At 36.8% G+C, this 26,289-nt stretch overlaps 6 protein-coding genes across 6 annotated transcripts; 2 read left to right on the plus strand and 4 right to left on the minus strand.

Moving 5' to 3' along the window:
• Positions 1-59: 59 nt before the first annotated feature.
• Positions 60-7,317, minus strand: LOC125607085 (ABC transporter A family member 9-like). The gene is made up of 16 exons (XM_048776729.1): positions 4,031-7,317; positions 3,710-3,941; positions 3,443-3,621; positions 3,172-3,357; positions 2,984-3,079; positions 2,704-2,907; positions 2,470-2,629; positions 2,151-2,377; positions 1,898-2,015; positions 1,727-1,803; positions 1,536-1,625; positions 1,288-1,431; positions 916-1,197; positions 740-820; positions 488-664; positions 60-402 (listed from the first exon to the last, which is right to left on the minus strand). Exons 1-16 carry the CDS (start codon positions 4,067-4,069, stop codon positions 160-162), a joined length of 2,535 nt encoding a protein of 844 aa, XP_048632686.1. The 5' UTR covers positions 4,070-7,317; the 3' UTR covers positions 60-159.
• A 6-nt stretch (positions 7,318-7,323) lies between these two features.
• On the minus strand, positions 7,324-8,761 carry LOC111214677 (putative pectinesterase 63). Its single transcript, XM_048777036.1, has 5 exons — positions 8,552-8,761; positions 8,107-8,385; positions 7,783-7,989; positions 7,453-7,691; positions 7,324-7,351 (listed from the first exon to the last, which is right to left on the minus strand). Exons 1-5 carry the CDS (start codon positions 8,759-8,761, stop codon positions 7,324-7,326), a joined length of 963 nt encoding a protein of 320 aa, XP_048632993.1.
• A 305-nt stretch (positions 8,762-9,066) lies between these two features.
• On the minus strand, positions 9,067-13,597 carry LOC111214678 (ABC transporter A family member 12-like). The gene is made up of 16 exons (XM_022717692.2): positions 13,468-13,597; positions 13,025-13,364; positions 12,858-12,937; positions 12,639-12,771; positions 12,416-12,535; positions 12,200-12,324; positions 11,960-12,118; positions 11,586-11,874; positions 11,412-11,495; positions 10,992-11,326; positions 10,718-10,918; positions 10,518-10,627; positions 10,330-10,414; positions 10,092-10,220; positions 9,886-9,991; positions 9,067-9,784 (listed from the first exon to the last, which is right to left on the minus strand). The coding sequence occupies exons 1-16, from the start codon at positions 13,537-13,539 to the stop codon at positions 9,396-9,398; spliced, it is 2,757 nt and encodes a 918-aa protein (XP_022573413.1). The 5' UTR covers positions 13,540-13,597; the 3' UTR covers positions 9,067-9,395.
• On the plus strand, positions 13,596-19,779 carry LOC125607084 (ABC transporter A family member 11-like). The gene is made up of 15 exons (XM_048776727.1): positions 13,596-14,220; positions 14,307-14,538; positions 14,709-15,070; positions 15,161-15,256; positions 15,336-15,536; positions 15,631-15,790; positions 15,878-16,104; positions 16,274-16,391; positions 16,484-16,560; positions 16,656-16,745; positions 16,864-17,007; positions 17,093-17,383; positions 17,451-17,531; positions 17,620-17,796; positions 17,898-19,779. The coding sequence occupies exons 1-15, from the start codon at positions 13,852-13,854 to the stop codon at positions 18,132-18,134; spliced, it is 2,862 nt and encodes a 953-aa protein (XP_048632684.1). The 5' UTR covers positions 13,596-13,851; the 3' UTR covers positions 18,135-19,779.
• LOC106408301 lies at positions 19,617-21,426 on the plus strand. Its single transcript, XM_048776730.1, has 3 exons — positions 19,617-20,060; positions 20,396-20,920; positions 21,026-21,426. Exons 1-3 carry the CDS (start codon positions 19,710-19,712, stop codon positions 21,284-21,286), a joined length of 1,137 nt encoding a protein of 378 aa, XP_048632687.1. The 5' UTR covers positions 19,617-19,709; the 3' UTR covers positions 21,287-21,426.
• Positions 21,427-21,530: 104 nt separating this feature from the next.
• Positions 21,531-26,048, minus strand: LOC106399836 (ABC transporter A family member 9). The gene is made up of 16 exons (XM_013840287.3): positions 25,503-26,048; positions 25,182-25,413; positions 24,915-25,093; positions 24,643-24,828; positions 24,455-24,550; positions 24,175-24,378; positions 23,941-24,100; positions 23,622-23,848; positions 23,369-23,486; positions 23,198-23,274; positions 23,007-23,096; positions 22,759-22,902; positions 22,387-22,668; positions 22,211-22,291; positions 21,959-22,135; positions 21,531-21,873 (listed from the first exon to the last, which is right to left on the minus strand). The coding sequence occupies exons 1-16, from the start codon at positions 25,869-25,871 to the stop codon at positions 21,631-21,633; spliced, it is 2,865 nt and encodes a 954-aa protein (XP_013695741.3). The 5' UTR covers positions 25,872-26,048; the 3' UTR covers positions 21,531-21,630.
• Between the last annotated feature and the right edge of the window lie 241 nt (positions 26,049-26,289).

A 26,289-nucleotide genomic window follows, 5' to 3' on the forward strand; every position in this document is an offset into this window, starting at 1 on the left:
TTTTATAATCAACAAAATCTCAATTCTCGTTACTGCTATTGGGACTTGGGAGAGTGTAATTTAAGACCAGAACACCTTTATTCACTGTGAAATTTTAAATAAAAAGCATTGCAATCTAAATGTCCCCGTAAACTAATTTTAAAACTCTAGCATAATATATTAATCGCTAGATTCATAAGCAATCACGGAACCCCGAACTCGTCGCTGCCCACGTCCTAACACTTGTGATGGTGGTTCATATAACACCGAAACATTCTGAGGTATACACATCTCCGGGGAGTGTCCAGAGATGCACATCGATCCAGAACCATCTTGTTGCCAGTACACTTCCACCATCATTCCTCTAGGATTCTCCGCGTTTTCCGTTCCTGGTATACCTACAAATCTTGCTCCAACAGGTATCTGCACATACAAAGAGTTTATTTCCATTAATAACTAGAACATGTGAAACGTGAATTTTTTTGGTGGAACGTTGTAGATGATTTACCTCGACCAAGATGCCTGATTCTAACTCGAGAGTAACCACGGTTCCTTCAGCTGTTGCACTTTCTAGTTCAGCCCGTCTTGCGATGTTCAGAAACACTTCTTCAAGAGTTGCAAGCCCAAGCTGTATGTCCGAGATTCCAAACTCGGATTCTCTGTATTGTAGCTCTTCGAAAAATCCCTATCCATGGAGAAACGATGATGAACCTCATAGACGAAGATCTAAGAGGTTTCTAGAGCTTTTAAAAATAGTTACCGCCAAAAGTTTCTCTTTGTCGTGGGGGATAACAAAAGTCATGAAAGCTTTTTTCTCTTCTATTGGCTCAACTTTCAGATGCTGCAAGAAAGATATTATTCCAGGCTCAGAGGCACTACCTACTTAAACAATGCCAGTTAAAAAAAAAAAAAAAACTTAGGCCTGAGTGTACATACCTTCTTGAAGAATCTTTTAAGTGGTTCTGGTGAGGTTCCAGAACCGTCCTTTTTGTTTTCAAGGAAGCTAACTGTAGTAATGAAACCTGTGCCGAAGCGAGATTTTAGCCTGATGGAGGTTCCAATGCATCGGAGCCTGCCTTTAGCCATGATCCCTATTCTATCACCTAAAATATCAGCTTCTTCCATAGAATGAGTTGTTAGTATGATGGCACGGCCTTTCTTTGATTTCTGTATAATGTCCCACACATGTCTCCTTGTGATAGGGTCCATACCAGTAGTCTACAATCCAAAAAATATGTGTTAGTGTGTGTGTGTGTGTGTTTATCTATAAACACTAGAGGAAAGTATCAAGCTGCATGGCATACATACCGGTTCATCTAGAAAGACCAGCTTGGGATCACCAATGAGTGCAATTGCAACACTGAGTCTGCGTTTCATTCCACCACTGTAGCTTCCTGCTCTAATTTTAGCTGCTCCCGTCAGCTTTACATCTGCCAGTAACTTCTCTGCAATCTGTTTAACCAGAAAGAAAAATCTGTAAGCAAATTATATATATATTAAAAAAAAAGAGGGAAAGGTAAATCAGATACCATTTGTAAAATAAATGAATAACTTACCGGTTTGATAGATGCAGGTGGCAACCCTTTGATGCTAGCAAAGAGGTGGAGGTGTTCTTCACTTGACAAAGCATCCCAAAGGATATCAAACTGTAAAATAATAAGTGATGAAGAAACAAATCATTTAAGCAGAACATAAAGATCATTTTGTAAGGAAAAGAGAAGATATTGCAGGGAGAACTTGACCTTACCTGAGGACACACTCCTATCATTTTACGAATGTTGGACATACCAACAGAGCTTCTTATGGAATCTCCATAGATAAGAGCTGTTTTAAGTCGAATCAAATTGAACTTACCAATTAGTATTAGAATGGTTTAAAAAAAGTTTGGAAAGTAGCTTCTTGTAAAAGAGATCCTTACCATCCCCACCAGTAACTGGATTTATACCAGTCAAACAGCTGATAGTTGTTGTCTTCCCTGCACCATTGGGTCCAAGAAGACAAAACAACTGGTCTTTGGCTATATTCATCCACAAACCCTAAACATATTTCATGAGCCAAAAAGAAATGTAATAAATAATACATTATAAACCATAAGAGACAACTAATGAGCATTAGGATTTGTTGAATAGTCTTGACGCCTTAGAACACACACAACAGGACTGATTGATTACCTTTACAGCATGAAAAGGGGATGTTTTGGTGCATTTGCAGCAACCAAGCTTTGTCGTTCCAGGATACATCTTTGCAAGACCATGAATCTGAACAGCAATGTTAGGATCAACTGTTCCATCCATTGCTTGTTTCTTAACTAGTGTCTCCTCTTCAAGCACATCTTGGTCATCTGATGTTAAATGCTCTACAGGTGGAACTGAGCCAAAGCAGCTACAAATGCTCCCTTCTGAAAAAAGTGTTACATAGGAACATTTTTTGGCTTTACACTTTCCAAACACACACATTCTTATTAATAAAAGCAAGAGACAAAGAAAATACCTTCCACTTTATTGCCCTCTTTGCCAGTCCGGTAACTAGGCTTTAGAAAGTAGAAGATTTTTTTTCTTACACCAGAGGCATTGGGGATGATATTTTCAAAGTAGATAGCCAAAACAAACCAGAAAAAGAATGTACCCACAAGCCATATGTAGATTTTATTCTGCACAAAGACTCAAAATGAGAGACATAGACAACAACTCTTGGGTGAAATCTGTTGTCGAAAAATTGGCATACCATTGTAAGAAAGCAGGTGGTGTCATCCATTTTTGAGCATACATCTCTTTTACTCCAACTAATTCCAGGGCTTCCGGGAACTGATGTTGCTTCGATAAGCAGCTGCAACCCAGCAGAAAAGGTATTGGGTGGAAAGAATGACCAAATCACCCGGCGAGAAAGGGAATGTGTGCTTGAATAAGGGAATCCACTGGTAGCTACTGTCTGCAGTCAGAACTGTACCCAGTAAGAATCCAACAAATCTCAGCTACTGTTTTAGCTAAAGAGAGGCCACACACACCTGTGTGATAAAGCTAATGAGAAACACAAGGAAACCAACAGTTGTTGCTGAAGATGACTTGCTAATGAAAGATGATAGCATGAATGCTAGGCTAATCTAGCAACACGAAGGATATAAGATAAGTTAAGTGATATCCCAGCAAAAATCAATGGAAAATAATTTAAGAATGATGAGGATCTTTAATTTACCATATTAAACTGAAAAAGCAAGAAAAGTAGGAAGACAACAAAGAAACTGTTCTTCAAGAAAAAATCGAATTGGAACATCATTCCAAAGAGGACTAAGAAGAGTGATGATACAAACGTAAGGATGCCTTCCCATATGAGCCATGATAACAAATAAGCTGTATCGTAAACTCCCATCACTGTCATTGCCTGTTAGAAAAAAAAAAACATGATTGAACAATCTAAATACAAATACACAATGGGAACAGACTCTAAATGAAACAGAGTATTAAACCTGGCGAAGTTTAAGCTCTTTCTCGGTAGCTAGAGAACCGAGTTGGAGAACAAAACCAAACATGGAGAAAGCAAGAAAGAACACTGGTCCCATAAGATTCAGTGGAGAGATAGTTATGTCTTTAGCAACAGCTGGTTGTGCAAACTCTTTAAATCCAAAACTCCAACCAAACTTTGGATCTGATAATAATGCATATATAAAAGGCATTTAAATCTCCATATAGAACATATGTCTCCTAACTCAAAATATTTTCAAGATGGATGGTACCTCCAATTAAAAACCTTGCTATCTCACGCTCTGCAGCGATTTGAAGAGGGACAAGAAACTTAAACGTCGGATCTTCAGTCCGACCACGTTTTGTAGCCAAAGAAGAGTTTGTCTGAACTCCATAGCTGATCACTGTAGCGTTCCTTTCCGTAAAATGCAAAGCTCCTGGGGCATGCAAAGGATGTGATGTAAACCATGCATCTACCTCCTCAGGCCCTTTGAATGATTTAACCTGGAAAAAAAAAACTCACAAGTTAAACATTTCGGAAACAAACGTTAAAGGTTAAAACTAAAAAGAACCAAACCTAATAAGAACCAAACCTTGTTGGTCGGAATAGGTCTTCCTGGATTGTTCGCCATAATAGCAGAGACGATGTCAGACACTCGACGGCTCTGGTTCCCACTTATATTTTGTCGCCGTGGATGACCTAAGTTGATCGGAGAAGATGAACAATTTCTGTTTATTTTGTTCTATTCTATTCGCATATAGAATAGAAATGTATTATGTTTGTTATATTCATGTTATGAAATGCAATATATTATGCTACTTTTCTATTTTATTATGTTCCATTCTATTTGATGATTACTAAAGAGTGTTTTATTTTGTTTAGAAATATAGTTTTTGAACAAGTAAATATCATACAATGATCTAGATTGTGTAGTTTAATATTACATAATATAATTTAATTTACATAATATATGTTATTTTTTAGATTTTGATATTTGAGTTTAGAGTTTATATTTAGGTTTAGTGTTTATATTTGGGTTTAGGGTTTAGTGAATATAGTTTACGGTTTAGTATTTAGAAGGTGAGGGGATATGATTGGGGTCAGCATTAACTTCTTCGATGAAATCATAGACATTTCATTATTTCACCAATATATACCATGCTATTTATTTTGTTCCATTCTATTTGGGTTTAGAGTTTATTTTTGGGTTTAGGGTTTAGTGAATCATATTTAGGGTTTAGTATTTAGAAAGTGAGGGGTTTTGGTTGGGGTAAGCATTAACTTTAATTTCTTCCATGAAATCATAGATATTTCATAATTTCACCAATATATAACATACTATTATTTTGTTCCATTCTATTTGGGTTTATAGTTTATATTTGGGTTTAGGGTCTAGTGAATAGGGTGTAGGGTTTAGTGAATATGGTTTAGGGTTTAGTATTTAGAAGATGAAGGGGTATGGTTGGGGTCAACATCAACTTTTTCCATGAAATCATAGACATTTCTTACATGCAATCGTATACATTTCATAATTTTACTAATATGTATTATGTTATTTATTTTGTTCCATTCTATTTGGGTTTAATATTTATATTTGGGTTTAGGGTTTCTATTTGGGTTATGGTTTAGTGATTAGAGTTTAGGGTTTAGTATTTAGAAGGGTTTATATTTAGGGTTTATATTTTTCGTGTAGGGTTTCGTGATGATTAGATAGGGTTTAGTTTCTGGAATATTGGGTTCACCATTGGGAAAGCATTACTTGTTTCTGTTCTGTTTGGATATGGAATAGAACACTTCTGAACTTTCATACCATGTGTTTTAATTTTGGTGATATATTGGTATATTACATAATATAATTTAATATAACATAATTTAGTTTAATATTACATACCATTATGTATTTTTTAGATTTTGATATATGAGTTTAGGGTTTATATTTGGGTTAGGGTTTAGTGATTAAATTTTAGGGTTTAGTTTTTATCTGATATGGAATAAAACTTAGATGATATGGAATATAAATCTTGATGTTTATGTATGTGATCAATAAAGTTATACGTGGATAGCTTTTTCTTCTTTCAAAAAACCACAAATACATACTTTCAGTATTATAAGAGGTGTTACTATGGTTCACAAAATGACCACGTCGTTTTCTTTATGTGAAGGAACTGGGTACCTGTTACCAACAAGGATATAACCGGCTGTAATGATGGCAAAAAGACAGTCACTACATTCTGTCAAAATCATGTCTATTCTTTTGATTTTCCTCTGAAATATGGCTATTAAGCCAATAAGCCTTTTTTTTTTCAGTTGAGGTAGCAGCCTTTAGTCGTTATAAGTTTTTTTTTTGGTCTAACGTTATAAGTTTGATTAGAATATCAATGTTAAGTTTGATATCTTTATGGACTTCATGGGAATTCACGCTGATGTAAAACACATATTCTAACTCTCCTATTTGTGGAATGAAACTTCTTTATTACAAATCCAAATTTGTTAAACTCCAACATTAAATCACGAAAACATTTTTTATATTAAAATGAATATTGAATACAGAAAACAACAACCTTCTAATTCTCGCAACAATAAAAAAAAACCCAGCATTCCAAGCTGTTGAGCTTGAATAGTACCAATTAATACCACGATAATTATCTTTATTAAAAAGTCAAAACCAATATATTAAAATTAAAAATTGAAAAAAATCAGAGAACAATGATAACTAAACCCTAGATCTGAATCTTAGTGGAAATTGAGCTTTGAGATTCTTACGTATAGGATACTTAATTAGGCCCTAACATATTAAACTAGGCCTTCTTAGCTTGGAAAAATGTTTTACAAAACTAAACGTTAATTTAATTCAACCCAGCCCACATTTGTGTTTAATCCTCACCTCCTATGTAGGTGCATATAATTCACATTATGCAAGAATTCACATTATGTGCTGCATAATTCACATTATTCACATTATGAAATCTCAAACTCTTATGTTAGTGTAGGTGCTGCATAATTCACATTATGCAAAAAGTGCATGTTATTTTCTATTGTTAAAAATGATGAAGGGTGGAATTAAAATAGTGTTTACTCTTGCCCAAAAAACTCAAAGAAATTTATATATGATAGCAGTGACAAAAAAAACAAGATGACAAATAACAAGTTAGTATGTATGAATTATCCATTTGAAAAATTTCCAAGTTAGGAGAAAAAAATGAAAAATTTCTATCGACAAAAAACTCTATTTCTTATCAGATATGTGTTTCAATCAACCTTAATTACAATCACTTTGGCGGGAATAAATTAGTCGCAAACATGGTGGACTACATCAGACTGCGAATCTGCGAGCCGTTTGCAGAGCTACATCGACAAGACAGCGAAGGATCACAATTACACAAAAATTGAGGAGAAAAGGCTATGAAGAAGCGATGAGAAGATGGTTTGACACACGATGATTCTCTTGGTCTCTGTTTGAGTTCAAGCTCTTTACCATACAAAGTTACAAACATTTAACTAGCTGATAGTTTTTTTACACAATGTTGCAATTTTTTAAGAAAAGTTTTCGTGGCCGAAATATTTTTACATTCATTCAGAAAAAAAAAATCCTGTCACCACAAGTTTTCTGAGAACAAATTTTGTTTTTTTTTTATTCTGAACCAATCAAAATATGGAACAAGTGTCATATAAATAAAAGGACAACCAATAAAAGCTCGGCCACGTATGATTCTTATTCCTTGTTTTACACAAGCCTCAATTGATTATGAGAGATTACAAAGAATGAGGAGGGAGGAGCCAGCTGGATCCTTGGATGTAGCCGAGCGAGATGAAAGAGTTAGCTTCTATGTTGTCAATGTCTTGTGTATACTTAACTCTCTTTTCCTTTCGCGATCCTGGTCCTGATCACTTATACTCTCCATAGAACACCGTCCTGCTCATCCATCCGTGTAAATTTACATATAAATATATTTGTTGACATACCATTTTGTTAGTGCATCATATAATATAATAAAATGGTTTTTGATTACATACTTGTCACGCTCTGTTTGGGTGTTTTTATGCCATCCAGACGGGTTTACAACACTTGACATGTCAGTGTATGCGTAGACGACCTTGGGGTGGCTCATCCATGCTCGACCCAAGTAAATCCCAGTTCCAGTCCCTGTAACCTTGCAGTGCACGAATGAATACCCGCTTTTCTCTTCCGTGCTTTTCCCCGCATGAGCTGTGATCACTCTGAGTCCATCTCCCACAACGTTTAGTTGTGTACTCTTTTCATGCATCAACCAAAAAGGAGGATTTTAGTTAGAAATCATCACGAAAACATGCATGTATACAAGAGTTTAGGTCTTAGGTACGTACGAGGTATAAAGAGCGTCCGCTCCCAAAGATGAAATCAAATGTCCCTTCGATGTAACAGTCTTTGAAGAAATGGTTTCCAGTGTCATCACAAATCGTGTCTTGATAACCATAGAATTTACAGTTATAGAAAGCTGCTTTGTTGCCAGAGATTCTCATAGATAAAGCTTGTGCTCCTTTCCTTTTCCCATCCGGCATTGGAGCAGAATTCTACCAATTTTTTAAAATGTTATCTAGACATCTTTTTTGTTACAATGATGAATCTAGGGTTTATTACGTAGGCTACCTAAATTCATATCAGTAAGTTTTTAAGAGATGAAAAAATACCTTGACAATGATGTTAATGGCCATGAAGTAGTCGGACAAGACAATGAGAGTTGCGCTATCGACTGTTCCGTATTCGGCTGCCGTACCATCGAATGTCAACACGGGCATCGCATTTGGATCACCGTACAATGTGATGAAAGGCTTGTTTCTATCGATCGTAACCTTCTCTTTGTATTCACCGTGACCTAACTTGATGATCACGCGTTCCTTGTTCCCTACGGGTACACTATTTATCGCCTCGGTTAATGTCTTGAAATCGCCTCTTCCATTTTGTCTCACCTGCATTTATAGATACACCAAACTTATTCTCATGAATAAAACCCATGTTTAATTATTATCATGCATTATTTTGGCGGCCTAGTTGACTTTAGCATTGATCGATTTAGTTACAATTTATTTAGAACACTAGTACTATTTGAATGTAATGATCTGAATATTGTTATGCCTTAATAACACGCGGGGTAGCCTCAGCAGTCAACAGAGCTGGATCTAACGTGTCTTTTCTACTAGCCAACGAAGGGACGTTGTTGTTGAACCACTGCTCGATTCGGTTTTTGTTCTGAGGAATTGGTGTAGCATCGTTACCATAAACCACGGGCCATGTAATCACGACAAGCAAGATTGTTAGTATTAAGGACACACAATTGTATCCCATTTCTTACTACTTTTTTGTAGAATAAAGATGAATAACTCTTGTTCTTTTCTGATGGTATATGTATACCTTCGCCGAAAGTTAAAGAACACTTAATTGCCATTCATTTTTTACCCTAATTTGGTTTCTGTTTCTTGCAGCTCTTTATTCGTTTTATCCCTAACTATATATATACATTTTTAAGTTCTTCGACTTAACTAAATTAGTTAAGGTGTAAACCTGTTAGTTTTGTTTTTGGAACAAATGATTTGCTAATAAGTATTAAAACCAAACATAATAGTAATATATGCCAAGATTGATTAGTTGAATTCACATATATAACACCAAGATCCATGATGTGATGACACAGCTTGGATGTGAGAAATACATCAACTAATTTGCATATACTCAGCCCAACAATCAAAATTGGCATAAGCAAGTATTTTCTGTTCATATTAATTTGTAAATATAAATAAAGTATGCAACAACGAATAATTATGCGACATCTCAACATAGGCTGAAGCCTTCTATGTAAAAAAAAAGTGTACTAGACTAATAGTATATACAGATTGCATGAGAAGTATTAACAGGTTGTTTGCGTGTGCCTCAAGACACATCTTTGACTCAAAAATAGAACCCTAACTTGAAAAATCAGGCCTCAAGACAAGGAAATGAAGGCTTGAGCAGATTTAGCGACTTTGATGAAGACATCTTCGAGAGTTGTGTCGGCAAGTCCCCAAGCAAAGACTGTGAAGTTGGATTTGGCCTTTTCTACAGCCCTAAACACCTCAGCAATCCTAACTTCTTGCTTTGGGAGCTCGAACTTCTGTGTACCAGCGAGATGATATACTTTCTTGGCGTTGGGAGACACAGTTGAAACCAATCTCTCGACATCTTCCTCATGTTCTGAAGATGTTGTCATCGTGAACACATATGATCCACCGTATCTGCTCTTTAGTTCCTTGGAGTTTCCTATGCATTGCAAGGCTCCGTCTACAAATATCCCCAATCTATCGCATAGAAACTCTGCTTCTTCCATCGAGTGAGCTGAAAATGTAGTCTTAACGTTAAGGTTAAGTCTAGTTTGAGAAGAACACTTAATCACATCCCATATATAATCTAAGAAAATAATATATGTATGTATATACTTGTGAGGATAATTGCTGTGTTTTGTTTTGCACGCTGAATCACATCCCATAAGTTCTTCCTCGAGGCTGGATCAAGTCCTGTGCTTGGCTCATCCAAATAAACTACCTAATTAAGAGAATGATTAATCACACCTTAGGTTTGTTAATAACTAACATGACCCATTCATTGCTTGAAAACACGACACAACTAACAAGAATGCATGTACCTTGGGGTTCCCAATAAGTGATATAGCCACACTAAGCCGCCTTTTCATACCTCCACTGTAATTTCCAGCAGGCTTGTCGCCAACTCCTCCATCGAAAAGGCTGACACTCTTTAGAGATTCTTCCACGGCCTTCAAATTATTATTTATATATATATATATCCATTAATTAACAATATGTCTTCTGGAATTATAACACAAAAACTAAACTAAGTTAGCAAGGTGCGGCAGATATATATACTTGCGTTAGAGCAGAGCCCTTAATGTTCTTGAGTCGCCCGTAAAAGAGAAGATGTTCTCTTCCTGTTAATGTTTCCCAAAGCAAGCTGAAATCAAGAGAATGCTATAAAAACAAATATGTTCTTTAAAATGTTCCTTATTTGCTTGGTAATGAAAGAAAATGCAAAAGTATTGTTAAAGAGCATTTACTCGTGCTGTGGGCATACACCCATGCTAGTGTATACTTTGTTCATATCCTTGCATATGTCCAAACCTTGAACCAATGCTGTTCCAGATGAAGGTTTGAGTAGCCCAGTCATCTATCACAACAACCAAAAATACAGTACAAGATTACAAACTTTGACACTCTCTAACGTTTTTTTTTTGTTAAACTGTTTTGGGAAACTGACCATACTAATGAAGGATGTTTTTCCAGCGCCATTAGGTCCAAGCATGCCGAAGCATTCTCCAGAAGGCACGTCGAGATATAACCCCCTTACTGCCATTTTTGGAGGGTTTCCATCTCTACCTGGATACACTTTTTTCAAGTTGTCACACAAGATGGCGTGCCCTGCGCTACCTTCATTTCTCAATTGTTGCACCTTTTCCCTCTGTTTATTATCTCATTTTATGTTAATATCAAAGAAACATGGAAAGGCTAAAAAGATGACGTTTTAAACATACCTCCTGAGAGACATCTATTTTTCCCATATCTATGGAGACTTTTTTAGAATCCACCCTCTGCATGGTAGGCTTACTTGGTATAGATGAAGATTTCTTGAAAAGGTTCAAGAAAAAGAAAGGGTGCTTCCCAGATGAGAAAACTTGATCAATATAGAAAGCTATGATGAGAGCCAGAAACCACTCTATTGACATGATGCATAAAACTTCACCCATTCCACTATCACTGAGATCTTGCCACTTCATCCCATTTCCCCTGGAGGCATATTGTGAAAACTCATACAACCCGCGGTACAAAGAAAAACCAGGATACAATTCCAAGGCAACAATCCATTCCTCTGTAAAGCATATAGATATTATATACCAAAAACAAAGCAGTGAGTGATAAAAATGAGCATGTTTTTCTTGTTAAAATTAAGTTACCTGGGAATGACTGATTTTCAAGCATCGTTTGGAAGAGAAAGCTGCCTAAGAGGCCAGTACCGTACACCAATATGTAAGCAACGACTACATTTTATCCATAAAGACAAAGAGACCGTTCAAATTTTTGAAAACTGGCATGTTTTTGATGAGAAATGTAATATGTTATTATTTTACCTGTAACAGTCTTAACCTTTGAGAATATTGAAGAAACTAGAAAACCAATGGCTATTTGAAGATTTAAGTAGATAAAATAGAAAACGAACTGGATGCTATAGGAATTGAGCCGAAAGTACTTGAGTCCTATCACTGACCCAAATATCACCAAAGAAGCAACGTACAACACAGATATGGTTAGAAAATAGGCATATGAAATCAACCAATATGGACCATCGCCTAGGCCGTGCATTTTCATTATAATCCTTAGACGTTCTTGTTTCTCATACACCAATGATGTCAAGATCACCTGCATGATTTATAGCTAGTCATTTCACATACAATGGGATAAATTAAAAAAAAAACATCCAAGTTATTTGTAAGAGAGAACTTACGGGGAACAAAAGAAGAACAACCCAAGTGAAGAAAAGTGGGCCAAGCAAAGACGCAATGTCAGTATTAAATCTAGTTGCGTGTTTAGGAACTTCTTTGACAAACTCAAATAATATCCTAAGCCCGGGGCCTTTCAGAAACTTCAGATAAGCATTTGATATCTGCAGAGGCATATGTTACAATGAGAGAAACATGATTGTAAGTGAATGCATGCCTTGACTCTTGAAAGTACAACATGATACCTGATTGATAGATCGGGGAACTCGGACCAGCTTTACAGGCCCAGTTGAAAACTCGTCCTTGTAGGTTGAGTTATACCAGATGGTCACATTGAAGTTTTTCTTATCCGTATTCATGAGATCATATGCTAATGCAAAGAAACAATGAGGTGGATCCTAAACATACGCTATGAAGATAATATATAAATGTAATAAGTAAATGGAAGACAATTTCAAAACCTGCAGCGATCTCATTTGTAATCCCAGCAGGGTTTCCCCTATAACTACCCTTGAAAAGCTCATTATTGACATCTGCAGAGTTATTTCTCCAGAGACACAACCCTTGAACACACTTCACCTCTGAGATATTTAGACACAAAACCACTTCATATTAGTTTATCATCTTTCAAGTCAAACTTTTTCTTCGAACATCACAAGAAAGAAGTAAAAAAAAAAGTCATACCTGTCTGAATTTTTTCGAGAGAGAGTGGCCATGTAGAGTTTGCAGTGCACAGAGGTTGGATATTGTAGATGGGGAGACCTGGGGCAAGACCTGGATCTGCGTAATTGTCTTTAGCTGCTGCTATTGGTGAACCCTAAAATTAAAAAAAGGAGATGGAATGAGTGTAGACTCTTGCACTCAAATTCAGACATATATATAGCCTTTAAAAGAAAGACATACCAAGATATTATTGGCTAAAGTAGGCAAGAGGTCGGAGGAATTAACCGCAAAAGAAGTAGCAAATATATTCGCGGATATAGCTGAAAGAGAACACGCTTGGGTAAGTTTCACATGCAGCAAGGATAAATAAAAGAGTTACGTATCAAACAAGGAAGATAAGCATATACCTTTACCAAGGGGCTGTTTTTCACCAGTCATAAGTATAGTTACAGGACAAGATCCTCCCATTGTTCCTCTACAGGACTTGTCAGGGAGGTCTTTGTAGGGAAGAAAATCGGTTTTAACAGAACGGAGTTCATGCTGTGGAATCTGCAACATGGGAGGCAACATGGGAGGGTTTGGGATGGGACACATACCACCAGATAAGTCAGCGTTACTCTTACAATCACCAGTCATATCAGAGACACCCTTCATCAGCGCATCGAGAACATGTTGAATCGCTAGGAGAATTAAGCAGAGGAAGAGTGGAACTAGGATGAGCCTTACATTTGTCCATATATGTTTCCTCTGCATTTCAATTTCCATTAATTAAATAAACCCTTTTCTCAACTATATATATATAAGAAGTGGTGGTACTTGCTATTTAAATTTAATCAGAGAGGAAACAGACCTGGTAGGTTAAGTTCTTCCTGAGTAACGCATTTGCCTGCATCCAAAAACTTGCCTGACTAGGATCAGCCATCAATGAAGATAGAAAGAACGTTGGAGAATAGCCAAACACTTAAATTTGGAAACAAAATATCACAACATATAATCAGTTATAAGGAAAAGATAAATAAATAGAACTGCCCAAAAATAGATCATAGGTGAAATACACACAGTTGAACGTGAAAAACCTTAAAATTTGGAAACAAAAGATTGCATGTCCGTAAACCTTTTTGAAAAAAAAATTGTTTCCTAACATATTTTTAGATATAGAATTAGTAGAAAAGAAAACGTTTTTATATTTTTTTTTAAGTAATAAAATTAAGTACCCAAAAAAAAAATCTTGATAATGATTTTGCAACAAGGCTTACCGCTTCTTTATCAGCAGTTCACGGCGTTATTCAAGAAGAACCTGCTGCTCTCATGGAGGAACAAGAGATCTACGTGTCTTCAGCTCTTCTCATCATTCTTCTTCATCCTTGTCATATTCTGTATCGAGGAAGCTATGAAGGCGAGCGAGGCATCCTCAAGTGCCTACAAGAACGTCACCGATCCCATGCTTTTGTTTTCGCCGCCTATTCTTCCTTGTGAGGATAAGTTCTTCGTGAAGCTTCCTTGCTACGACTTCGTATGGAGCGGTAACAATAGCCGTCGTGTGACTGACATCGTCTCTGCAATCATGGCTAACAATCCGGGGAGACCAATTCCGACCAACAAGGTTAGGTTCATATTATGTTTGGTTCTTGTTATAGTTTTAACTTAATATTGGTTCTAAAATGTTTCTCGTGTATGTTTTTTTTCCAGGTCCAATCATTCAAAGGACCTGAGGAGGTAGATGCATGGTTTATGTCACATCCTTTGCAAGTCCCAGGAGCTTTGCATTTTGCGGAAAGGAACGCTACAGTAGTCAGCTATGGAGTTCAGACAAATTCCTCATCGGAAGAAAAACGTGGTCGTATTGAAGATCCAACATTTAAGTTCCTTATTCCTCTTCAAATAGCTGCAGAGCGTGAGATAGCAAGGTCTTTAATTGGAGGTAACATCTTGAAATCTTTGAGCTTAGAGACAAATGTCTTATATTGAAAGTTGAAGATAATCCTAATTAGTAGTAATAAGTAATATGGACCAGTCCACTTATCATCAATTATTTTTTAATTACTTTTTAATTGGAAATCCTGTGACTCTTTTGTATTCTCACAATTTCAGATCCAAAGTTTGGTTGGAGTTTTGGATTTAAAGAATTTGCACGCCCAGCTATTATAGGTGAAGCTATCTCTGCACTCAAAGTTATGGGACCAATCTTCTTTCTTGCCTTCTCCATGTTTGGTTTCGTTCTCCAGCTCGGTTCTCTTGTTACCGAGAAAGAGCTAAAACTTCGTCAGGCAATGACAATGATGGGAGTTTTTGATACAGCTTATTGGTTATCATGGCTCATATGGGAAGGACTCCTTACGTTTGTATCATCACTCTTCTTAGTCCTCTTTGGAATGATCTTCCAATTCGATTTTTTCTTGAAGAACAGTTTCTTTGTTGTCTTCCTACTTTTCTTGCTTTTTCAGTTTAATATGGTAAATTAAAGATCCTCATCATTCTTAATTATTTTCCATTGATTTTGCTGGGATAACACTTAAAATTAACTATGTCCTTTATGTTGCTAGATTAGCCTAGCGTTTGTGCTATCATCTTTCATTAGCAAATCATCTTCAGCTACAACTGTTGGTTTCCTTGTGTTTCTCATTAGCTTTATCTTACAGGTTTGATTCTCTTGGCTTTAACCTAGTTCCTTAAATCATGACCACTTCTTCTTACTAGTTACCATTTCTAAATGCTCAGATTGTATCAGCTACTGGATTCCCTTACTCCAGCGCTTATTCTGCTTCTCGCCGAGCGATTTGGTCACTCTTCCCACCCAACACTTTTTCTGCGGGCCTTAAGCTTCTTCTTGATGCAACTTCAACTCCAGAAAGTTCTGGAATTAGCTGGAGTGAAAGAGCTGTATGCGAAGGGGGCATGTCAACTTGTGTAATTTCAGTTGTATGTGGACGTTCATTCATAAAACATATTTCATTCATCAAATACTTTTTTAACATTTTTTTTTTCAAACCACTACTTGTACATCTTTTTGTAGGATATTATCTACCAATGGCAAGTCGGATCGTTCCTTTTCTGGTTTGTTCTCGCCATGTACTTTGACAATATTATTCCCAACGCGTCAGGTGTAAGAAAACCCATCTTCTATTTTTTAACACCTGGTTACTGGACTGGCAAAGGAGGCAATAAAATGGAAGGTATTGTTTCCTCATAGTTCTCCTGAGCAGTCTTTTAATTTGTTGGAAAATATAAACCCAAAACATGTTCCTATACACACTTTACAGAAGGTAGCATTTTTAGCTGTATCGGTTCAGTTCCACCCGTAGAGCATGTAGCGTCAGAGGACCAGGATGTGCTTGAAGAGGAGACACTAGTTAAGCAACAAGCAATGGATGGAATAGTTGATCCTAACATTGCAGTTCAGATTCATGGTCTTGCTAAGACGTATCCTGGAACTACAAAGCTTGGTTGTTGTAAATGCACCAAAACATCTCCTTTTCATGCTGTAAAGGTAATCTTTCTTGTTGAGGAAGTTAGTGGGTGTTATATGTCAAAGACTATAATCCACAAACCCTAATATGCTCATTGCCCGTTATCGTTTCTAACATGAAAATGTAATATTATAACAACATTTCCATTTATTTATTTTTGGCTAAACAGTTCATGGAATATATGTTTAGGGTTTGTGGATGAATATAGCCAAAGACCAGTTGTTTTGTATGCTTGGACCCAATGGTGCAGGGAAGACAACTTCTATCAGCTGTTTGACTGGCATAAATCCAATTACTGGTGGGGATGGTAAGGATCTGTTTGACAAGAAGCTAGTTTCCAAAACGTTTTTTAACCATTCTAATCTAATTAATAAGTTCAATCTGATTGACTTAAAACAGCTCTTATCTATGGAGATTCCGTAAGAAGCTCTGTTGGTATGTCTAACATTCGTAAAATGATAGGAGTGTGTCCTCAGGTAGACTAGTTTCATTTTACTTAATAACATCGCAGCTTCTGTCACAATAGTCTAATTGTTCAGCGTAAATGTGTTTCACGTTTTTTTTCTTACAGTTTGATATCCTTTGGGATGCTTTATCAAGTGAAGAACACCTCCACCTCTTTGCTAGCATCAAAGGCTTGCCACCGCCATCGATCAACTCGGTACTAAGTCACCTGAATATCATCTCAAAATACTGCTGGGATCTCTAATGACTGATTTTAACATTAAAGCACACTTCTCTTCTTTATATATCTTTTAGTTACTTTTTTTTTGTTACAGACCGCTGAGAAGTTACTGGCGGATGTAAAACTGACAGGAGCGGCCAAAGTTAGAGCAGGAAGTTACAGTGGTGGAATGAAACGTAGACTCAGTGTTGCAGTTGCACTCATTGGTGATCCCAAGCTGGTCTTCCTAGATGAACCGGCATGTCACATGCTAACTCCTCTTTTAATGTGTTTATTAATTATACAAATCGATTTAAGATGGTGTACTTATATATGTATTGTAGACAACTGGCATGGACCCTATCACGAGGAGACATGTGTGGGACATTATACAAGAGTCAAAGAAAGGTCGTGCCATCATACTGACCACGCATTCCATGGAGGAAGCTGATATTTTAAGTGACCGAATAGGGATCATGGCTAAGGGCAGGCTCCGGTGCATTGGGACTTCAATCAGATTAAAATCCCGCTTCGGAACTGGTTTTGTTGCTACCGTTAGCTTCACTGAAAGCAAAAAGGACAATAGCAATGCTTCTGGAGATTCGCATGAGCCAGTGAAGAGATTCTTTAACGAGGTACGAATACACAATCAAAAGTTGTTTTAGTGGCCACTTTGACCTAAAGAAGAATTATTATTTGTAGCATTTGAAAGTTGAGCCAGCAGATGAAAACAAGGCTTTCATGACTTTTGTTATCCCCCACGACAAAGAGAAACTGCTTACGGTAAGGATGTACCAGAAATATATATATATGTATGTCTCTTAGGTATTAATCTACATATGATATTCATCATTGTCGTCTCCACACGTAGGGTTTTTTTGAAGAGTTAGAAAACAGAGAATCTGAGTTTGGAATCTCGGACATACAGCTCGGGCTTGCAACTCTTGAAGAAGTGTTTCTGAACATCGCTAGACGGGCTGAACTGGAAAATGCAACTACTGAAGGGATCATGGTCACTCTTGATTTAGTATCTGGCATCTCACTAGAGGTAAATCCAACTGCACACAAATATATATATATTATATTTTGTGTGTGTTCAAAATGTACCAGAGTTGAAGAATTCTAATAAGTTATATGGCGAATGTACAGATACCTGTGGGAGCCAGATTTGTTGGGATCCCTGATACAGAAAGCGCAGAGAATCCAAGTGGGGTAATGGTTGAAGTCTACTGGCAACAAGACGGGTCGGGATCGATGTGCATCACGGGACATTCATCGGAGATGCGGGTCCCACAGAATGTTTTGGTGACACGTCCACCATCTCCAAATGCATTAGGACATAAAGGGCTACGCCAAGCGGTTCGGGGTATTGTCATCGATTTATGAATCTAACAGATGATGTGTTTGCTTTGGAATCATGTACAAAGAGTGGATCGTTCTTTTCTTGTAGAGATTATAAAGTTGTAGCAATATCACATTATGTTTTGTGTTTGTTCAATGTGACAAAAGTAAGCGCACATACATGTTTTTTTGAAACTATTTATTCAACCAATTTTTTTTTACAAGCGCACATACATGTTTCAGACATGTTCGTGATTGACTTAGTTGCTGACATGTAATCAACTTTTTTATGATTGGTTTTCTTTCTTCCCAACGATATATAACTTACTTTTCAACTTTTTATTTGTTAGATACCCTCCCTTTTCCACCATTGGAGGTGCTCTAGTGAATTCAAACTTAAATAAATTAAAGAGAAATAAATTACTAAAAAGAGTATTCTAACACAAACATGATTTCTCAAGTTCTTTTATTATTTAGAAGACCATTTTCTTAAATATTTACAAAAAATATATGACCATAATTTCCCGTCATAAATATCATTACAATCTTTTTTAGAAAAATATGGTGGATTATATGCAACTACTAGCTTCCTTTATGGTAGTCAAGCCTTTTTTACTCTTAAATTAGAATGTTATCGTCCGAGTAATTCTCCTAAGTTTTTTCCTTTAACTACATATATCTACTGTTGGACTCAATTCCGGTCAATACGTTAATGGGCTCCGATCAAAGTTATAGGCCGAAAGGAACCAATGTCTGTGGCAAGCAATCGAGCTCGAAAGCTAAGAAGTCGAGGCCCCGGAGATCGCGGAGCAGTTACGGAGGTCGCGGAGCAGCTACATACGGAGATCACGAAGTCGACTCATTATAAAGGAAGGAGAAGGGACATGAAGAAAGGCACGTTGAAACCCCTAAAGAGAGCTACACATTAACATCGATCTTGTTTTCTTCCCGATCTTAGACTCTTTCTTTAGGGATCTCATTTGTATCATTCGATCTAATTCAACTCATTGTATTCGATCTTATTCATCAATAAAGTCAATTTTTGTCTATTGGAAACTGTTTGAACATCATTGTGCTCTAAAGATATTGTTGCCTACATCATTTGTCTTCCCTAGATCAAACTCCGATCACTATCAAATACTTAGTGTAGATTTTAGATTCTACATCTGCTACTATTTACATCATAGTTTGATCATTGTCCAGTTTAGGATCTCACTGTTAAAAAAAGTAAACAAAATCATGTGGTTCTCCTATATATAAGGAACATTTTGTAAACATGTTGATTGTTCATTTTAAGGGCAGTGTATCAATCTGATCTAATGTCCTTACTAAATATAGTGAGACGAAGAAAGTGACCACGTCTATAAAAGTAGACCCAGAGAAGAGCGAATAGCCATAGAAATTTTAGCAAATTTCTTTTTCCATTCTTCCATGACCATGAATCTATAGAAGTTTATAGACAATTTCATTCACTTTAATAGTTAAATTTAGACTTTTAAACATATATATAAATTCACTTCTCACAATAAAAACACAATCACTCAAAAATAAAAACAAAAACAAAAACAAGATAAATTAATAATAAATTCAGTCAAAAAAATTATCTTCTCTAAGAATAAAATGGCAAAAACGTCATTAACTATATATCTATCGTTACTTGTTGCATTAAGCACTGTTTATGAAACACAAGGGACATTCTCATTACCCCTTTACTTGAAGAACTTTCCCAAAGTAGGCCATGATTTTGAGTCTTTTGCTTACAAAGGTATGATGGATTTCATGGGTGACTTGGAAGGCAAATGTCCTCAGACCACAGAGTTTAAGGATTTTTTTCTAAAGCTGAAGGATTACATGGCATGTTACAGTTCAACAGCACCCGGGTCAAAAGATCTCCAAGTTGAGTTGTCAATAAAATCTGAGACACTCTTCAGGGCTATGTCTGATTTTAGTGGAACTAAAGGCGGAACATCAGTAAGTTTCATTTAGACGTTAACACTGGTATAGCAGGAAATAGTGCTGGTCTGACATTTAAAAAAAATTCATACTACCCTACTTTAAAATAAAAATTTGTCTTTATTCTTCCTATAATTTTTTTCGTTATGTTTTACATACAGTTAAAATTGTTATATAAAATCTTGATGTTCTAAACGACCTTTGTCTATGCCTTTAGACCCGGCCTGTCTATGCCTTCGGGCTGGTACGAAAGAAGATTTTCTCAACTTAAACTGGAAGTAAATGCAAGAGAAAGAAAAATGTTTCAAGCTCATTGGAAATTGTTTTGTTGTTTCGTTCCTTTTTGACGATAGGAGGATTCATGGACGCTAGTGGATGGCTTATTGTCAATGGGGAAGAGTTTGGTTGAGATGAAGAAGAGCGGTTCTAAGGAAATAACTTTTGAACAAAGAAAAGAAACGATTCAATCTATGGTGAAATGGACTAGAGGAATCGGTCTATTCGTAAAGAAAGTCTCTGAGAGTAAAGGAAAATCTATTGATTTATCATCATTTGGAATTGACTATGACAACAATGTGTCTTCTCCATCTGAGAGAGCTCTTTACGAAACACAAGGAACGTTCTCATTGCCCCACTACGTGAAGGATTTTCCAAAAATGAGCAAAGACTTTGAGCCTTTTGCTTACAAAGGTATGTCAGGTTTCTTGGGGGCTTTGGAGAGTAAGTGTCCTGCCACAGCAGAGTTCAAAGATCTCTTTGTAACGGTAGCGGACTACATGGCCTGCTTCAAGTCAGGTATCAAGGTCGAAATGCAAGAAAAATCAGTGAAACTCTTTAGGGCTATTTCTGTATTGGATGGTACTAACGGCGGAACATCAGTAAGTTATAGTCCCATATATTAACATTCATATGGTACCCGGGCATGTTCCTCGCGGTTTTATATTAAAAAAATTGTGGTATTTTTGTTTTCTTTTTGGCGATAGGTGGATTCTTGGAGGATGGTCGACGGTATGTTGTCAATGGGAATACTTGTGACTGAGATGAAGAAGAATGTTTCTCAGGAGATAACTTTTGAACAAAGAAAGGAACTGATAGGGGGTATGGTGAAATGGGCTCGAGCTATTGGTCTACTTGTTAAGACAGCCTCCGAGAAAAAAGGAAAATCAATTGATCTAGCATCTTTTGGAGTTGATTATAGCCCCCATGTTGCTTCTCCTTTCAAAGGAGCTAGCGGTGAGCTATAAAGATAAGCCCTGCAGTTTCTACTTTAATTCCAATAATGTAAAAAGTAAAATATTATTTCAACAAGAAATCTTTTATCAGTTGTAAAAGATTTAGCTATTGTAAATATAATTCTATATTAATAAAAGATTTATCAAGTCTACTTGTTTCTCAGTCGACTACCTTCGATGGTAGTTAAGGTTCATTTTTTTATAATCAACAAAATCTCAATTCTCGTTACTGCTATTGGGACTTGGGAGAGTGTAATTTAAGACCAGAACACCTTTATTCACTGTGAAATTTTAAATAAAAAGCATTGCAATCTAAATGTCCCCGTAAACTAATTTTAAAACTCTAGCATAATATATTAATCGCTAGATTCATAAGCAATCACGGAACCCCGAACTCGTCGCTGCCCACGTCCTAACACTTGTGATGGTGGTTCATATAACACCGAAACATTCTGAGGTATACACATCTCCGGGGAGTGTCCAGAGATGCACATCGATCCAGAACCATCTTGTTGCCAGTACACTTCCACCATCATTCCTCTAGGATTCTCCGCGTTTTCCGTTCCTGGTATACCTACAAATCTTGCTCCAACAGGTATCTGCACATACAAAGAGTTTATTTCCATTAATAACTAGAACATGTGAAACGTGAATTTTTTTGGTGGAACGTTGTAGATGATTTACCTCGACCAAGATGCCTGATTCTAACTCGAGAGTAACCACGGTTCCTTCAGCTGTTGCACTTTCTAGTTCAGCCCGTCTTGCGATGTTCAGAAACACTTCTTCAAGAGTTGCAAGCCCAAGCTGTATGTCCGAGATTCCAAACTCGGATTCTCTGTATTGTAGCTCTTCGAAAAATCCCTATCCATGGAGAAACGATGATGAACCTCATAGACGAAGATCTAAGAGGTTTCTAGAGCTTTTAAAAATAGTTACCGCCAAAAGTTTCTCTTTGTCGTGGGGGATAACAAAAGTCATGAAAGCTTTTTTCTCTTCTATTGGCTCAACTTTCAGATGCTGCAAGAAAGATATTATTCCAGGCTCAGAGGCACTACCTACTTAAACAATGCCAGTTAAAAAAAAAAAAAAAACTTAGGCCTGAGTGTACATACCTTCTTGAAGAATCTTTTAAGTGGTTCTGGTGAGGTTCCAGAACCGTCCTTTTTGTTTTCAAGGAAGCTAACTGTAGTAATGAAACCTGTGCCGAAGCGAGATTTTAGCCTGATGGAGGTTCCAATGCATCGGAGCCTGCCTTTAGCCATGATCCCTATTCTATCACCTAAAATATCAGCTTCTTCCATAGAATGAGTTGTTAGTATGATGGCACGGCCTTTCTTTGATTTCTGTATAATGTCCCACACATGTCTCCTTGTGATAGGGTCCATACCAGTAGTCTACAATCCAAAAAATATGTGTTAGTGTGTGTGTGTGTGTGTTTATCTATAAACACTAGAGGAAAGTATCAAGCTGCATGGCATACATACCGGTTCATCTAGAAAGACCAGCTTGGGATCACCAATGAGTGCAATTGCAACACTGAGTCTGCGTTTCATTCCACCACTGTAGCTTCCTGCTCTAATTTTAGCTGCTCCCGTCAGCTTTACATCTGCCAGTAACTTCTCTGCAATCTGTTTAACCAGAAAGAAAAATCTGTAAGCAAATTATATATATATTAAAAAAAAAGAGGGAAAGGTAAATCAGATACCATTTGTAAAATAAATGAATAACTTACCGGTTTGATAGATGCAGGTGGCAACCCTTTGATGCTAGCAAAGAGGTGGAGGTGTTCTTCACTTGACAAAGCATCCCAAAGGATATCAAACTGTAAAATAATAAGTGATGAAGAAACAAATCATTTAAGCAGAACATAAAGATCATTTTGTAAGGAAAAGAGAAGATATTGCAGGGAGAACTTGACCTTACCTGAGGACACACTCCTATCATTTTACGAATGTTGGACATACCAACAGAGCTTCTTATGGAATCTCCATAGATAAGAGCTGTTTTAAGTCGAATCAAATTGAACTTACCAATTAGTATTAGAATGGTTTAAAAAAAGTTTGGAAAGTAGCTTCTTGTAAAAGAGATCCTTACCATCCCCACCAGTAACTGGATTTATACCAGTCAAACAGCTGATAGTTGTTGTCTTCCCTGCACCATTGGGTCCAAGAAGACAAAACAACTGGTCTTTGGCTATATTCATCCACAAACCCTAAACATATTTCATGAGCCAAAAAGAAATGTAATAAATAATACATTATAAACCATAAGAGACAACTAATGAGCATTAGGATTTGTTGAATAGTCTTGACGCCTTAGAACACACACAACAGGACTGATTGATTACCTTTACAGCATGAAAAGGGGATGTTTTGGTGCATTTGCAGCAACCAAGCTTTGTCGTTCCAGGATACATCTTTGCAAGACCATGAATCTGAACAGCAATGTTAGGATCAACTGTTCCATCCATTGCTTGTTTCTTAACTAGTGTCTCCTCTTCAAGCACATCTTGGTCATCTGATGTTAAATGCTCTACAGGTGGAACTGAGCCAAAGCAGCTACAAATGCTCCCTTCTGAAAAAAGTGTTACATAGGAACATTTTTTGGCTTTACACTTTCCAAACACACACATTCTTATTAATAAAAGCAAGAGACAAAGAAAATACCTTCCACTTTATTGCCCTCTTTGCCAGTCCGGTAACTAGGCTTTAGAAAGTAGAAGATTTTTTTTCTTACACCAGAGGCATTGGGGATGATATTTTCAAAGTAGATAGCCAAAACAAACCAGAAAAAGAATGTACCCACAAGCCATATGTAGATTTTATTCTGCACAAAGACTCAAAATGAGAGACATAGACAACAACTCTTGGGTGAAATCTGTTGTCGAAAAATTGGCATACCATTGTAAGAAAGCAGGTGGTGTCATCCATTTTTGAGCATACATCTCTTTTACTCCAACTAATTCCAGGGCTTCCGGGAACTGATGTTGCTTCGATAAGCAGCTGCAACCCAGCAGAAAAGGTATTGGGTGGAAAGAATGACCAAATCACCCGGCGAGAAAGGGAATGTGTGCTTGAATAAGGGAATCCACTGGTAGCTACTGTCTGCAGTCAGAACTGTACCCAGTAAGAATCCAACAAATCTCAGCTACTGTTTTAGCTAAAGAGAGGCCACACACACCTGTGTGATAAAGCTAATGAGAAACACAAGGAAACCAACAGTTGTTGCTGAAGATGACTTGCTAATGAAAGATGATAGCATGAATGCTAGGCTAATCTAGCAACACGAAGGATATAAGATAAGTTAAGTGATATCCCAGCAAAAATCAATGGAAAATAATTTAAGAATGATGAGGATCTTTAATTTACCATATTAAACTGAAAAAGCAAGAAAAGTAGGAAGACAACAAAGAAACTGTTCTTCAAGAAAAAATCGAATTGGAACATCATTCCAAAGAGGACTAAGAAGAGTGATGATACAAACGTAAGGATGCCTTCCCATATGAGCCATGATAACAAATAAGCTGTATCGTAAACTCCCATCACTGTCATTGCCTGTTAGAAAAAAAAAAAACATGATTGAACAATCTAAATACAAATACACAATGGGAACAGACTCTAAATGAAACAGAGTATTAAACCTGGCGAAGTTTAAGCTCTTTCTCGGTAGCTAGAGAACCGAGTTGGAGAACAAAACCAAACATGGAGAAAGCAAGAAAGAACACTGGTCCCATAAGATTCAGTGGAGAGATAGTTATGTCTTTAGCAACAGCTGGTTGTGCAAACTCTTTAAATCCAAAACTCCAACCAAACTTTGGATCTGATAATAATGCATATATAAAAGGCATTTAAATCTCCATATAGAACATATGTCTCCTAACTCAAAATATTTTCAAGATGGATGGTACCTCCAATTAAAAACCTTGCTATCTCACGCTCTGTAGCGATTTGAAGAGGGACAAGAAACTTAAACGTCGGATCTTCAGTCCGACCACGTTTTGTAGCCAAAGAAGAGTTTGTCTGAACTCCATAGCTGATCACTGTAGCGTTCCTTTCCGTAAAATGCAAAGCTCCTGGGGCATGCAAAGGATGTGATGTAAACCATGCATCTACCTCCTCAGGCCCTTTGAATGATTTAACCTGGAAAAAAAAAACTCACAAGTTAAACATTTCGGAAACAAACGTTAAAGGTTAAAACTAAAAAGAACCAAACCTAATAAGAACCAAACCTTGTTGGTCGGAATAGGTCTTCCTGGATTGTTCGCCATAATAGCAGAGACGATGTCAGACACTCGACGGCTCTGGTTCCCACTCCACACGAAGTCGTAGCATGGAAGCTTCACGTAGAACTTATCCTCACAAGGCGGAATCGGAGACGATGCTGATGCCTTGGGATCGGTGATATTCACGTCCGCCGACGAGCTTACGTCGCTCGCCTTCATCGCTTCTTGGATACAGAAGATGAGAAAGATGAAGAAGAAGGAAGAGAAGAGATGGAGACACGTGGCGCTTTTGTTTCGCCATGAGAGCAGTAGATTCTTTTTGAACAGCGCTGTGAACTGCTGATACAGAAGCGGCATGCCTTCTCTCAGAGTCATGATCAGAGGAAGAAGACGATTGGACTATTTTTTGGTTCTTGTCTTCTTCTTTTTTTTATATATATAATTCACGTTATGTTTATTAATTATGATAAAATTACTGAGTAACGCTTATGAAAGAAAAGACTAACCATTTATAAAGACAACGGTGTTTATAAGACTCTCATTTATTAACAAAAAATTACAAAAAGAATCTTCCTACTGTTAACAGCTGTTAATGTTTTAATCAAAACTTATATTTTGAATCATGAAATAAATGATATTTTCCTATTTTGTGTAATTAATTCATTGAAACGCGGTTTTCTAAATTAGTAAATACAATGTATGTATTTATATTTTTCCGTTTCTACAATAAAGTTGTTTCCAGTTACCCTTTGATATGTTTGGCAACAAATCTTCTTTTAGTGGAAGGGTGGTG

Source organism: Brassica napus, chromosome A3 (genome assembly GCF_020379485.1).
Source record: "Brassica napus cultivar Da-Ae chromosome A3, Da-Ae, whole genome shotgun sequence".
Taxonomy (NCBI): domain Eukaryota; kingdom Viridiplantae; phylum Streptophyta; class Magnoliopsida; order Brassicales; family Brassicaceae; genus Brassica; species Brassica napus.

What these genes read in the sequence shown, in the direction of transcription:
- LOC125607085 (XM_048776729.1), bottom strand. Translation starts at nt 4,069, where the DNA reads ATGGCGAACAATCCAGGAAGACCTATTCCGACCAACAAG. An exon ending in GACCTATTCCGACCAACAAG is followed by an intron (nt 3,942 to 4,030) that starts GTTTGGTTCTTA and finishes TTTTTTTTCCAG; the next exon opens with GTTAAATCATTCAAAGGGCC. An exon ending in AATCAGGCATCTTGGTCGAG is followed by an intron (nt 403 to 487) that starts GTAAATCATCTA and finishes TTGTATGTGCAG; the next exon opens with ATACCTGTTGGAGCAAGATT.
- LOC111214677 (XM_048777036.1), bottom strand. Translation starts at nt 8,761, where the DNA reads ATGGGATACAATTGTGTGTCCTTAATACTAACAATCTTGCTTGTCGTG. An exon ending in GCGGACGCTCTTTATACCTC is followed by an intron (nt 7,692 to 7,782) that starts GTACGTACCTAA and finishes ATGCATGAAAAG; the next exon opens with AGTACACAACTAAACGTTGT. An exon ending in ACCCAAACAGAGCGTGACAA is followed by an intron (nt 7,352 to 7,452) that starts GTATGTAATCAA and finishes ATGGATGAGCAG; the next exon opens with GACGGTGTTCTATGGAGAGT.
- LOC111214678 (XM_022717692.2), bottom strand. Translation starts at nt 13,539, where the DNA reads ATGGCTGATCCTAGTCAGGCAAGTTTTTGGATGCAGGCAAATGCGTTA. An exon ending in TCTCGAAAAAATTCAGACAG is followed by an intron (nt 12,536 to 12,638) that starts GTATGACTTTTT and finishes TAAATATCTCAG; the next exon opens with AGGTGAAGTGTGTTCAAGGG. An exon ending in CACTTATTGGGAACCCCAAG is followed by an intron (nt 9,992 to 10,091) that starts GTACATGCATTC and finishes TCTCTTAATTAG; the next exon opens with GTAGTTTATTTGGATGAGCC.
- LOC125607084 (XM_048776727.1), top strand. Translation starts at nt 13,852, where the DNA reads ATGATTTTGCAACAAGGCTTACCGCTTCTTTATCAGCAGTTCACGGCG. An exon ending in TCATTAGCTTTATCTTACAG is followed by an intron (nt 15,257 to 15,335) that starts GTTTGATTCTCT and finishes CTAAATGCTCAG; the next exon opens with ATTGTATCAGCTACTGGATT. An exon ending in TGGTCTTCCTAGATGAACCG is followed by an intron (nt 17,008 to 17,092) that starts GCATGTCACATG and finishes TATGTATTGTAG; the next exon opens with ACAACTGGCATGGACCCTAT.
- LOC106408301 (XM_048776730.1), top strand. Translation starts at nt 19,710, where the DNA reads ATGGCAAAAACGTCATTAACTATATATCTATCGTTACTTGTTGCATTA. An exon ending in GAACTAAAGGCGGAACATCA is followed by an intron (nt 20,061 to 20,395) that starts GTAAGTTTCATT and finishes TTTTGACGATAG; the next exon opens with GAGGATTCATGGACGCTAGT. An exon ending in GTACTAACGGCGGAACATCA is followed by an intron (nt 20,921 to 21,025) that starts GTAAGTTATAGT and finishes TTTTGGCGATAG; the next exon opens with GTGGATTCTTGGAGGATGGT.
- LOC106399836 (XM_013840287.3), bottom strand. Translation starts at nt 25,871, where the DNA reads ATGACTCTGAGAGAAGGCATGCCGCTTCTGTATCAGCAGTTCACAGCG. An exon ending in AGAGGGCAATAAAGTGGAAG is followed by an intron (nt 23,849 to 23,940) that starts GTATTTTCTTTG and finishes CACTTTTTTCAG; the next exon opens with AAGGGAGCATTTGTAGCTGC. An exon ending in TCCAGTTACTGGTGGGGATG is followed by an intron (nt 23,275 to 23,368) that starts GTAAGGATCTCT and finishes GACTTAAAACAG; the next exon opens with CTCTTATCTATGGAGATTCC.